A 13,083-nucleotide genomic window follows, 5' to 3' on the forward strand; every position below is an offset into this window, starting at 1 on the left:
AGGCTAATCTGGAGCTCGCTGTCTGTGCCAGAAAATCCCCTGCATTTATGATTGAGTAACAGCTAAATGTTAAATTCTTGGATTTTTTTTTATCCTTTTTTTTGTTTTGGCTGAGGGGCTCCGTGGGATGTGCTTCTTCCCCCAGGAGCTGTGCAGAGCTCCGGGAGCACAGCACCCTGTCCCTGCCCTGCTCCCCTCAGCTCTCCCCACCCTCTGCTTAAAAAAATCTCTTTGAATTCTTTGGTGTTTGCATCACCTGTTTTCTTTTATTCATGTTAAAAGTTGCTTGGAAAATTTAAAAAGGCTAATCTGGAGCTCGCTGTCTGTGCCAGAAAATCCCCTGCATTTATGATTGAGTAACAGCTAAATGTTAAATTCTTGGATTTTTTTTTATCCTTTTTTTTTTGGATCCAGCAAAATGTCCCAGCCAGAGCAGAGAAATTATTTACCCATCATTCACATTATTTCAAGAGTACTGTTGCCATAAGGATTAACTTTCATGTTGTGTTCATGTGTTTTTCTTAATACATTTTAGCCCTTTAAGCACAAGTCGATTTTTTTCCTTCACTTCTACCTATTTTATGTAGCCTGGCATTTCAGCAACTTTTGGAAGTAATTTAATGTATTTTCCTGGTGCAGAACAAGATGCTGGACTCGATGCTCTTTCTTCAATCATATCCAGGCAAAAACAGATGGGGCAGGAAATTGGGAATGAGCTGGACGAGCAGAACGGTAAGGAGAGGATCTTGCCTCACTTTCCTCTAAGATGGGATTTGTTCTCTTCTCTCTCTCCTCACACAGCTGCTCCTTCTGCCCAGAGCAAGCAGCTGGCACTGGAGGTTTGCTGTGCCCATTCCTCCCCTGGTTTTCTGTGCCTCTCTCCATCCCTGTGGGCTGTGGCCAGGGTGGAACACTTGGGAGGTTTCCCCCAGCCTGAGTTTTGAACAGAGGCATTGGTGATGGCTGCTCCAAAGCACAGAATGGATTCTGTGCTCCATCTTCTGCCTTTTTCTGTTTTGTGACAGTTTTTATGTGTTGCAGGGCTTCACTTGAGCATTCTCACTGTGTGTCTGTCCTGTTTAGCTGAGTGGAGAAGTCTTGAGCCAGCGACTCAAGGAGAAGCGTTGCGTTGTTAGCTCCAAGCGGTTGGGTTTGGGAGGGTTTGTGGCAGTGAGTGTAGCTCAAATTAATGTAATATTGACCCAGGAGAGCACCTAGCTCCTTTCAGAGGAGCCAGTGGCTGAGTGGAGTTGCTCTCCTGCAATAATAAATCAGTGTGCTGTGTTACCTCACTGTGCACGTGGCACGAGCTGGCCCTGGCAGGGCAGATCCTCCTGACTGCTCCATTCCTTCCACCTGGAGCAGCCCAGTGGGAGCCCTGGCCTTCATCCCTGCCTTGTGCTTCCCCTCTGGGCAGGGCAGTGTCCTTTGCCTTGCTGAGAGCCCTGGAGCCCAGCCCTGAGAGCTGCTGCTTCCTGGAGTGCTGTTTGCCCTCTGCAGCCCCCTGGGAGTGAGGGGCTCCAGACTGCATCCCTGCATGGGAGCTCAGACTGCAGCATGTGAGGGGCTCCAGACTGCATCCCTGCCATGAGTGCTGCATGGGAGCTGACTGCAGCACAGTGAGGGGCTCCAGACTGCATCCCTGACATGAGTGCTGCATGGGAGCTCTGCTTGCAGCTCAGAGTGAGGGGTTCCAAACTCCATCCCTGCCTGGCAGCTCAGAGTGAGGAGTTCCAAACTCCATCCCTGCCTGGCAGCTCAGAGTGAGGGGTCCCAGACTCCCATCCCTGCATGGCAGCTCAGAGTGAGGGATTCCAAACTCCATCCCTGCCTGGCAGCTCAGAGTGAGGGGTTCCAAACTCCATCCCTGCCTGGCAGCTCAGAGTGAGGAGTTCCAAACTCCATCCCTGCCTGGCAGCTCAGATTGAGGAGTTCCAAACTCCATCCCTGCCTGGCAGCTCAGAGTGAGGGATTCCAGACTCCATCCCTGCCTGGCAGCTCAGTGAGGGGTCCCAGACTCCCATCCCTGCATGGCAGCTCTGCTTGCAGCACAGTGAGGCAGGAGGATGGATTTCTCCTGTCTGCCACAGCTGAACCCAGGAGGGATTGGAAATGCCTAGAAGATGTCTTTGTTTGTTAAGTTTAGGGCTGCTAAGGAAGGGTTTGTGCAGCTGGGAGGGACCGTGCTCGGTGCTCTTGTCATGTTTGGATCCTCTGCCTCGTGTGAGGAAAGACATTTTCAATTAGGGGTCTCATCTCATAGGTGCCTTTATTAATTGTTGCTTAAAAAGTCACATTAATTGCTTTTTTTTTCCCTCTAAATAGGAAACAGGTGGGAAGCATAGCATATTTATGGATTCTCTGTGAACTTTTGGTTTCTCCTCAGGAAAACACACCATGTGTCACATTTCCCTGTTGAGGGTTGGGGATGGTTCCCCAAATCCTTAGTTTTAGGGACCCTGAGGGTTCTGTGTTTCATGCCATTGCATTTTTGCCAGACTTCTTCTAGCAATGAGACCTGGAAATACCTGTGACATGGAGCATATTTAACCCTCCTTTTTACAAATCCTGCAGCTAGTGCTGGCGTTGTTTGTCTTAGGGACACTTACAAAGCCTTGAGCACATTCCTGTGTTTTCCTGGAGCTGGAGGCAGCAGTTCCTCAGCAGAGGGGAGCTCTGGGAGCAGGGGTGGTGAGGATGGTGTGCTGCTCAGAGCCTGTGTCCCACAGCCAGCAGCAGCCCTGTGGGAAGGCTCAGCAGGAGAAGCTGGAGCTGTGCAGGGGATTGGGAGCAGCCTGGCCCTGCAGCTGTGGGGCAGCTCCCTGCCCCTGGCTCCATCCCTGCCAGGCAAGCGGAGCTCCCACGTTTCTGCTGACTTGGTGCAGTCCCTTTTTCTGGGCTTTTTTGGCAGATATGGGGGGGATAAGGCCAGGCATTCTGTTGCCCACTGGCACCCTGGAAAAGCTGAAGTCCTTAGCAGTATTTTCCAGGGGCTGTTTCCCTGTGCACATCTCCCTTCGTGCCCCTGCTTAACCACGAGCAGACTTTGCTCAGGCTCTGTGCCAAGCTCGTGTCACTGCTGCTGCTCAGGTTGATGAGGATAACTGCCCTGTAATTTCCCCTTCCCTGGAATCCCTTTCCTTCCTGGTGCTGAGTGATAATGGCATCGTCTGGCTTGTGGGGAGGCAGGGGAAGTTCATCTTCATTAAGTGCTGCTTCAACATTTCTCTTTCCTCCAGTCAGACTTTCCATCAGAGCTCCTTTCTGTGGGAAGCTTCACTTCCCCTTCCCTGCCTGCTGGGGATGTTCCCACCTTGTGCTGCTCTTGAAATAAAACCTGGCTCAGTGCAGAGGCAGCTGATAATGTGCATTAATGAATTAAGCTTTAGGGAGCTGGGTACTGATTTTGCAGACCTGTTCCTCGGGTCTGTATTTTCCATCCCCAGGCAGCTCTCTGGAGGTGTTTGCACTCCCAGCTCCGAGGTGGCCAGAGCATTTTCCCCCGAGTGCCAGCTGGTGTAGCTGTGCATTTGCAGATGGATTAATTATGCAAAGTTTGCCCCTCAGTGCGAATTCCTTTGTGTTTGTTAAATGACTGCAGAGTGATGGAGCTGCCTTTGGGAGGGAGGTGGCTGAGGGGTGGCAGGGGAGCAGGGCTGGAGCTTTGTCCAGGGCACCCCTGGGGTCTCGGGGCTGCTGTGCCCATGGGAGGGTCCTGCACGTGGACCCAGGTGACACCAGGTGACACCAGCCTGGCCTGCCTGAGCTCTACATTTCCCACCCATCCCTGCAGGAACCCTCTGGAGGCAGCAGGGGCTGCTCAGGTGGGGTCCCTGCAGGCACAGAATGTTCTGGAAGGGCCCATTCCCCAGGGTGGATGGCTGAGCCCCATCCTTGGCTCCCCCTGTGCCCCATCCACGCTTCACTGGGGGTCTCACATGGTTCTGTGCTCAGGTTCTCACTGCAGCCCTGTCCTGCAGATTTGGTGGCTCTGCTTGAGGCTGATGGGCCCTTGCAAACCTCCTGAGCTGGGCATTTTGCACTGATGAGCAAAGGGTACCAGGAGACATTGTTTTTTTCCAGCCTCAGGAGTCCGCTAGCAGTGGGGGATTAGCAAAAGAATTTTCCCATCATTAGCTCCAAATTTGGCCCCAGAAAACTTTCTGTAATCCTTTCATCTGTTCCATAAAAAAAAATAAAAAAGAAAGAAAATAGTGTAAATGGCCTCTGGCCCTGGTGGTGAGGCAATCTAATCTAGTGCAATAATTGTGGAAGAATGCTTTCAGAAATTGTGAATGCTGTTTGTTTTACCCTTATAGAGATGTTGTTTTCTCATTGTGACATGCTTGCATGAGAATGGAGTACTCTGGGATGGATGGTAAATATTGGGAGCTTGCAAAACTTGCCCAGTTTGGCGTTTTTCCCTGCCAGTGTCATTTCTTTGCTCTCTTGAGGAGGGGTTCTTTGCTTCTGGCTCCTCTGAACCTCACAGCAGGGCATAAATCAGTTCATGGACAGATAAGCTGCAAAATCAGACCCTTCATGTCCTTTTCCTGCTCAGGAGAGTGCTGTGCCCAGCCAGGATGCTCCTAGCCAGAACGGATCATTTTTAGTGAACCCTCTCTCATAATAATCCTTTAATTATAGGGTTATGTAACGTTTTGAATTTCTTGTCAAAACCAAGTTTTTAAAACCGACCAGAAATTGTGGCGTGTTGTTTGTGTTTACAATGGCTGTGCAGAGCAAGGTTGCAGTGTCACCTCTGGTCACAGTGGGTGGCACAGGACCCTGGGGACACCCAGCTCAGCCTGCTGGGAGGTTTTTGTTACCCTGAGAGCCGTGGTGTTTGCTGTGTCAGAGTGCCTGAGCCTGGAGCCCTGCTCTGGACACACCTGGAGAATTGTCCTGGCGTCATCAGCAAAGGGAGTGAACGTCACTGATGTTTTCTGAAAAATCCCTTTGCCAGGGTTCTTCTCCTGGGAAGCTGAGAAGCCTCAGGGAAAAAGGAAAACAATATTGTCTGAGTTGCTTCTCCTGTGTTTTGGTGCTTTGGAATGTTTGGAGATTGTTTACCCACAGGTGATTGTTTCATTGGTTTTGTGTGAATTCCATGTGGATTCATTCATGTGGATGGCCAGTCAGGGCCAAGCTGTGTCAGACTCTGGAGAGAGTCACCAGTTTTCACTGTTATCCTTTTAGCCTTCTGTCTGTGTCCTTTCTCTATTCTTTAGTATAGTTTAGTGTAGCATTCTTTAATATTATATAAGGTCATAATACAATAAACCAGCCTTCTGAGAACGTGGAGTCACATTCATTCCTTCCTCCATCCATTCGTTCATTCCTTCCTCCTCCATCCAGGGACCCCAAAGCCACCACCAGTGAAAACATCCCTGGTGCTGCAAGGATTTTGGAAGCATTGGCAGGATGAGATTCCCCCTCCCAGGGCAGCTCAGCTCCTGCTGCAGCAGCCCAGCCAGGACATGGGCAGTGAAAAATCTTCTCCTAAAGATTATTTATGTGCCTGTTGCAGAATCCAAAAGTCGTTTCACATTTCTGTTTATTAGCAGTGTTTCTGCTGTAATACAAATTAATTAGCACTGTGCATGGGCTGGGCTTGAGCTGTGAGCCTCAGAGCAGGGGCTGGGGATGCATTGCATCATTGTTAGGATTCGTTTTAAATCAGAAATGATTGAAGATTGAATTTGTAGGAATGTTCATCATCTTGTCTAAACAAAATCTGTTTCCATCCTATGGAGTCGCAGCCCTGCCTGCTGTGACCCCCTTGGAGGTGCTCCAGTCCTGCCTTGGGGGTGTTCAGCATTCCCTGGAGAGGCTGCTGGGCTCTGGGGATGTTCAATATTCCCTGGAGAGGCTGCTAGGCTCCTCTGGGGTGTTCAGCATTCCCTGGAAAAGCTGCTGGGCTCCGGGCTGTTCAGCATTCCCTGGAGAGGCTGCTGGCCTCCTCTGGGGTGTTCAGCATTCCCTGGAAAAGCTGCTGGGCTCCGGGCTGTTCAGCATTCCCTGGAGAGGCTGCTGGCCTCCTCTGGGGTGTTCAGCATTCCCTGGAAAAGCTGCTGGGCTCCGGGCTGTTCAGCATTCCCTGGAGAGGCTGCTGGCCTCCTCTGGGGTGTTCAGCATTCCCTGGAAAAGCTGCTGGGCTCCGGGCTGTTCAGCATTCCCTGGAGAGGCTGCTGGCCTCCTCTGGGGTGTTCAGCATTCCCTGGAGAGGCTGCTGGGCTCTGGGCTGTTCAGCATTCCCTGGAAAGCTGAGCACCAGCAGGTTCAGCTTTGCTGGAAGCCTCCATGGAGGACCATGTGTTTCTAATACTCAGATTTCAAATAACCATCCCTAGCCCGAGTGACCTCAGACCATGCAGATAGATTTTAATTTTGCTTCCTGAGCTTATTGTATGGAATAGAAACAACTTCAGTGTTACTGGGGCACGGCTCTGCCTTTATTGCACATTGTTTAAGTGGATTTAACCCTTCCTAGGGGGAAAATTAACTTTGCTTTTTGTCTAGAGTGGTCTAAATAGTGCAACACTTAGGCTGGATGTGAACACTGAGAAGCTGGGAGCTGGCAAACCTGAGGTTCCACAGCACTTCTGGGGTGTATTTTTAGTCCTAAAGCCCTTGCACTCTGCTTTCTGCAGGTCTTGCCTCATTTTTTGCATGGACTTGATCTCTCCTGGGGTTGTGCTGTGCCTTTGTGGTGACAAGAGCTGCTTGTAAGGTCCCTGCTCCTTCCAGGTGTGGGAAAACACTTAGGGAGTGAGGGCAGGCTGTGAGAGGGTTTGTGCCAGCAGCAGCAGCAGATAAATGTGGCTCAAAGCATCAAAGTGTGTGTGGCTGCCCAGGGGCTGAGGGTTTAACCCATCCTGAGCCCCCCAGGAGTGCTCAGAGCCCCTGCCCTGGCACCCCAGGCTGGGCTGCAGGAATCATGGAATGCCTGGGCTGGGAGGGAGCTCTGGGATCACTGCCCCCCAGCAGGGATTGGGATGTGGAGTCGTTTCCTTGTGGACCTTCAACATCACCGGGTCCAGTGCCAACCTGGCACTGCCAAGTCCACCACGAAACCACGTCCCTGAAATACATCAAAATACATTAGATGCTGCTTGGAAAGGCAGATAAGGCTTGGTTTGCACGTGGTTTTAAAAAGTAGAGCTTCAAACGCCCTTTGGGTGAGCATCCAACGTCAGCCTTCACTGCTGGTTTTCCTGTTTTCTGTCTGGATTGGGATGAGTGTTCCACCTCCTGAGGAAGCTGTCAGAGCACACTCAGACCTGCTGCCGTGGTGGGAAGCTCTGTGGGGCAGCTTGAACTCTTCAGAGCAGAGCTGGAGCTGTGTGCAGCCCGTGAGGAATGCAGCCTCGTGCTGGGTGATGAGGATAAAACAAATTATTTGGTATCTGTCAGGGAAGTAACCCCCCCTTTGCTGCCTGCTGGGTGATGGAAACCAAGGTTACACTGAATTTGCATTGCTTTGGGAAAGGTAGCTGCACAAAAAAAAAGTATTTATAGTGTTTCCTAACCTTTTAAGTTGGAGACTTTGCTGCTTCATATTTGCAGTGTTTATTTATCTGTGAAATTTCCTGGTGTTCTTAAAAGGAGAAAGCAGGGAGGCCGCTGCAGGATGGATCTGTCTGCAGGCCTGGGTCAGCAGCCAGGTGGGAACCTGCTCAGGGAGTCTGGAGCTGGGGCTCAGGGCAATTTCAGCAGTGTTGGATGATTGGAGCAGCAGGAGGAGGTGTGGGGTGTCCTGGCCATGGCTTCACTCAGGGCTGCTGACAGCACGGCCAGCAGCGGGGAGCAGTCATCCTCATGCTGCCTGCCAGGCTCTGCTGGGCTGGGTTTGTATCCCCTTACAGCCTGCCAGGCTCTGCTGGGCTGGGTTTACATCCCTGTGCTCCCTGTCAGGCTCTGTTAGGCTGGGTTTATCCCTGTGCAGCCTGTCAGGCTCTGTTAGGCTGGGTTTGTAGGGTTTGTATCACTGTGCTCCCTGGCAGGCTCTGTTAGGCTGGGTTTGTATCCTGTGCTCCCTGGCAGGCTCTGTTAGGCTGGGTTTATCCCTGTTCTCCCTGCCAGGCTCTGCTAGGCTGGGTTTATCCCTGTGCTCCCTGTCAGGCTCTGTTAGGCTGGGTTTATCCCTGTTCTCCCTGCCAGGCTCTGCTAGGCTGGGTTTATCCCTGTGCTCCCTGGCAGGCTCTGTTAGGCTGGGTTTATCCCTGTGCTCCCTGGCAGGCTCTGTTAGGCTGGGTTTATCCCTGTGCTCCCTGGCAGGCTCTGTTAGGCTGGGTTTATCCCTGTGTCAGGCTCTGTTAGGCTGGGCGCTGCTGCTGCTGTGCGCCAGGGGGTGCAGAGGAGGGTGCTGCTGCTCCCAGGGGTGTTTTTGGGGCTCCCAGGGGTGTTTGCTGTCTGTTTGCAGCTCTCAGGGATGTTGTTGCTGCTCCCAGGGGTGTTTGTTGGCTGTTTTTTGGGGCTCCCAGGGGTGTTTTTGTGGCTCCCAGGGGTGATTTTGGGGCTCCCAGGGGTGTTTTTGGGGCTCCCAGGGGTGTTTTTGTGGCTCCCAGGGTGTTTTTACAGCTCCCAGGGGTGTTTTTGGGGCTCCCAGGGTGTTTTTGGGGCTCCCAGGGGTGTTCCAGCCCTGCAGCTGCACCTGGCAGGGATGAAAGCGCCGCTGCTGCCCGGGCTGCTCGCACACAATGAGCCTGGCTGGCCCCTTGGCACGGGCAGCCTTTTTCCTTGAATAGTTCAGGCTGTAAAATAACTGTTCAACATTTGTCTTCTCAATTATGTGGATTTTTCCACAGTTAGTCAATCCCTACCTCACCCACCCTGTGCTGGGGAGGGGGAGCTGTCTCCCTCCATCTGTCTGACCAGGGACCAGAGGTGCTGGGGAATGAGCTTCCAGATTTTTTAAGCCTTTTAGGATTTTTTGATAAGAATTATTATCTCAAATGTCTTCTTTGTTAAACCTTGTCTTCAGTTTGCTAATGGAGAGCTCTGGTAGAAGCCCCAACTTTTAGCACATGAGAGTTTCCTATTTGCTTCTTCAGGCCTTGGATTTAAACTGTTTAAAAAGAAAACAAAACCTAGCTGTAATTGTAGATATTTCAAAACGCTGATTTTTTTTTTTTTTTTTCCATGTTAATTTAGCTTCTCCTCCGTTCTAGAAAATCTCAGGTTGGGACTGTGGAGAGGGGATTTATTTTCCCAGCTTTTTTTAGGATGTCTGTCCTGTGTCATAAAGGAGCAGGGAGGGACAAGCCCAGTCTCCTTTACAGCCCCTTTTTGGTCAATCCCTGCCTGTCTGGGGGCAGCTGAATTCTACATCCTGACCTTCCAGTGGCTGCTTGTGGCAAAGAAAGGCAGGGGATGAATTGTCCTGTGCAGAGCAGCCTTTGCTGGAGGATCTGGGAAAATGTTGTGCGAGTTTCTGTGTAATTTCATTTCTTTTACCCTTGTAGACACACCAGGGTGTTCTACCTGGCTCATTCTCCTCTGGTTTTTGGCTGGATTAGAAGGTTTGCTGAACCAGGGAGGGTTTTAAGTTGGAGCCAGGATCCCAAATGCTTTCCCCGTGCCCTGAGCTGGTGCTCACTGGGCAGGACACGGCTGCTGCAGCGTTTTCTCACCATGACATTTCCCTGTCTCTGAGCAGTGTTTTATTCTCGAGTCCTTAAGCACCACTTAGGCTAAAAATAACATTTTATTTTTAAATGTTTGCTGTTTGTGGCGGTGAAATACAGCTTGATGGTTTCTCCTTCAGTGTGTACATTAAAGACTCTGCCTTCAGTGCTTCCCCTGCGCCTGCCCCTTCTCAGAGGGGTTTTTGAGGCTCGGTGGGGACAGGTTTTCAGGTGGCTGTGGCACATCCACAGGAGGTGATCTGCAGGCCGGGAAGGGAGCCATGCCTGGAGGGAAGCAGCTGCTCCTGTGTCTTGGTGATTTCACTCGGGGCTGCTCCTCCTGGCCTTCTCATGGATTTCCCAGGAAACCTGCAGGGCTGGGAGCTGCATGCTTGCAGCTCAGGAGAGGAGCAGAAAAACCACGTTCCTGGGCAGGCTGTGCTGCTGAGCTATTGCTGGAACCTGAGCAGGGCTTTGAAGTGGGCTCGCTCAGCCTAGCTGCCTGCTCAGGCTCTGCAGCTCGTTCTGCTGCTTGTGCCATTGCCTCCAGGAGCTCATCCCTCCTCCCAGCTCCTCTGCCAGCTCTCCTGTTCTCCTGAGCATGATAAACTGCTTCTCTGGCTGTATAATATATACAATATAATATACATAATATATATAATATAAATATATTATATATAATATATTATAATATATATGTTATATTATATATAATATAATGTCTGCAGTCCCCTGGTAATGCTGCACTGATTTTTGGGGTGCTTGGAGTGCCCTGTTGGAGCTGTTCCAGCTGTTCCAGCCCAGCTCACAGCCCCAGTTTGTCCCTCCCATGGAGCTGGGCTTGGCTGAGGCAGCAGAACCCATTCACAGGTGCAGCACTGGGGGTGGATTTGCTGTGTGATTTTTAAGTTTAAGGAAAGTTGAGGGGCCCACAGTGTTGGTGGGAGCTGATTTTTCATGGGGGGGCCTTGGCCTGTGCTGTGTCAGATTTTTCTGTTTAGTCCAGGGTCCTGGCAGCTTGGAGGGCACAGGCAGAGCTGGGAGCAGTTGCTTCCTTAGAGCTTTCAGTCAGAAACAAAATTATTGTGGCATAAAGGTGGCATTCTGTTATAATGGTGAAGTTGGTACCTTACAGCATCCCTCTATCACTGAAAAACTGATAAAATCATTATGCTGTAGCTATTACTATAAATTAACTTCCCTGCAAGCTTGAGTGTAACCCTTCAGTGTGAATTGCTGATGTATTCAATGTGTTCCATCCCTGTGCACGCCAAACCAGGCTGGTGGGGGTATTCTCCTGTTTGTGCCATGCACTGTGAAAAGCTCTGCCTGACTCCAGGCTTTCCTCAGAGCCCAGGAGCTCTGGGAGGGAGGGGGCTGTGCTCCTGTTCCCACTGAACTGCTCCTTCCAGACATCAATAACTGGAATAATCCTGCAGCACAACAGTAGTACAACTCTTGGATGTGGACGCAGACAAAATTCCACTTTCCTTTCTCCCAGCGGTTTTACAAGGAACACTTCAGCATGAAGGGAATAAATCACACAAGGTACATGAGGTCCCATGACATGAAGTGTCTGGCATCAGAGTGCAGGGGCACAATCAAATCTGGCTTTTGGCTGCGTGGATCACTGTGCTGAAACAGCTCCAGGGCTGTTTGATCTCACAATTTTGTTGGAAATTCTCTTACAGGACCAAGTTTGCTGAAAAATGCTGGTTTGGGGCCAGTCTTTAGTCTGAAACATGTGTGCCTGACAGCCTTTTTCCAAGCTCAGGGTAGCAGTTCAAGCGATACCTTTGTGATAAAGAGTGATGGGTTGGGCTCTGAGACACCGAGGCCACAGCTCCCAGTTTGGGGCAGGAGACCCTGGGCTGGGCTGGGGTTCCCAGTCTGGAGCAGACAGCCTGGACTGGACTGGGATCAGGGACCCCAGGGTTCCCAGTTTGGGGCAGGAGACCCTGGGCTGGGCTGGGGTTCCCAGTCTGGAGCAGACACCCTGGGCTTCCCAGTTTGGAGCTGACAGCCTGGACTGGGTGCACCAGGGACCCCAGGGTTCCCAGTTTGGAGCAGACAGCCTGGACTGGGTGCACCAGGGACCCCAGGGTTCCCAGTTTGGAGCAGGAGACCCTGGACTGGGTGCACCAGGGACCCCAGGGTTCCCAGTTTGGAGCAGGAGACCCTGGACTGGGTGCACCAGGGACCCCAGGGTTCCCCAGGCCTGCTCAGCTGAACCTGCTCCTCCAGGTGTGAGCACAGCTGCTGGAAGGATTTGGCTCCCAGTCCTGCCAGGATTTCAGAAGGTTGGGTTTGGTCTGGTTTGGGCAAATCATAGGTAAAAATAAGGTAACATTTGGTATAAAGTGCCCAGGTGTTTGTTCTGAATAACCCTGAGCTTTGTGTTTGTAGGATGGGGAGAGAGCAGCACCTGGAGCCCAGTCCCAGTGACAAACCAGAGACTGTGTCAGCTCTGGGGTGTGGTGCCCTGCAGCAGCACTGGGAAGAGAGATCAGGACCAGCTTCTCCTTGTCCGTGGAGGAGAGAAGCACTTCTGGCTGTAGAGAGAGCATTTTTGGTTCTTACTGGTTGGCTGTCATGGGCTTTGTCATGTTTTGTGTGAGGGAGTTAGGCTGGGAAGCTGGGCAAGAAACTTAGAAATTGTTAATTTTACTGTGCTCAAACTCTTGTAGTGATTTTAATGGCATTGCAGAGTTCTGCTCTCTCTGCTGTAGCATGGAGGGGACTGATGTGGGGTGGTCCTTGAGCAAAAATCCATCAGGACTCTGCTGAGCTCAGAAATCTCCAGCTCTGCCCCAGCAGAGACGTGTCTGTCTGTCTGCTGCATCTTCTCCAGGTGAGATTTCCCTGAAGGGTGTGTGCAGGCTGAGCAGGACCTCTCCTTGTTCCTGGTGTAAGGCTGGCACATGAGCAGGGCAGGGAGAGCAGGAGGTGCCCACTGGGACATCCAGGGGACAGGAAGGGATCATTCCAGGCAGGCTGAGGGCATCTCTTAATTTTGGTGCTCCTTGCCTCTGAAACCCCTGAATCCCTGGCACGTGGTATTGATAACTCTGCCACCTGCCCTCCTTTTGCTGTGTCCTGCTCCCCAGCTGCTGTGCAGAGGCTGTGGGTGTCACACCGAGCTGCCTTCCCTCCAGGATCTGCACATAACCCGGGGTCCTGCCAAGGAAAACCAGCAGGGTGAATGGAGCTCTGAGGTGGCCTTCCAAAACGTGGCATTTGCAATGAATAGAAAATCAGATAAGCTGGGAGGAAAGCTTCCTTCTGCTTGAGCTCAGGACGTGGCCTACCTCATATGTGCTCACTATGGAAAAGTGTTTCCACTTGGGAATTATTGTTGGGTCTAAGCTGCCCCAGAGCACCAGCCTGGGCAGAGAAGGCTCCAGCATGGCACACAGCCCTGGGCTAAATTAGCAGAGTTCTGTTTTGGGGCTGG

The 13,083-nt window shown here is 51.5% G+C and overlaps 1 protein-coding gene across 2 annotated transcripts in view; it reads left to right on the forward strand.

Moving 5' to 3' along the window:
* The window catches only part of STX8 (syntaxin 8), a 102,382-nt gene that overhangs the window by 15,343 nt on the left and 73,956 nt on the right, over positions 1-13,083 (forward strand). For both annotated transcript variants that reach the window (XM_041405206.1, XM_041405205.1), the window contains exon 6: positions 640-732. In XM_041405206.1, the coding sequence (XP_041261140.1) occupies positions 640-732 (93 nt within the window). The remainder of the gene's footprint in view (positions 1-639; positions 733-13,083) is intronic.

This window comes from Onychostruthus taczanowskii, unplaced genomic scaffold (assembly GCF_017590055.1).
Source record: "Onychostruthus taczanowskii isolate IOZ18803 unplaced genomic scaffold, ASM1759005v1 scaffold226, whole genome shotgun sequence".
Classification (NCBI taxonomy): Eukaryota; Metazoa; Chordata; class Aves; order Passeriformes; family Passeridae; genus Onychostruthus; species Onychostruthus taczanowskii.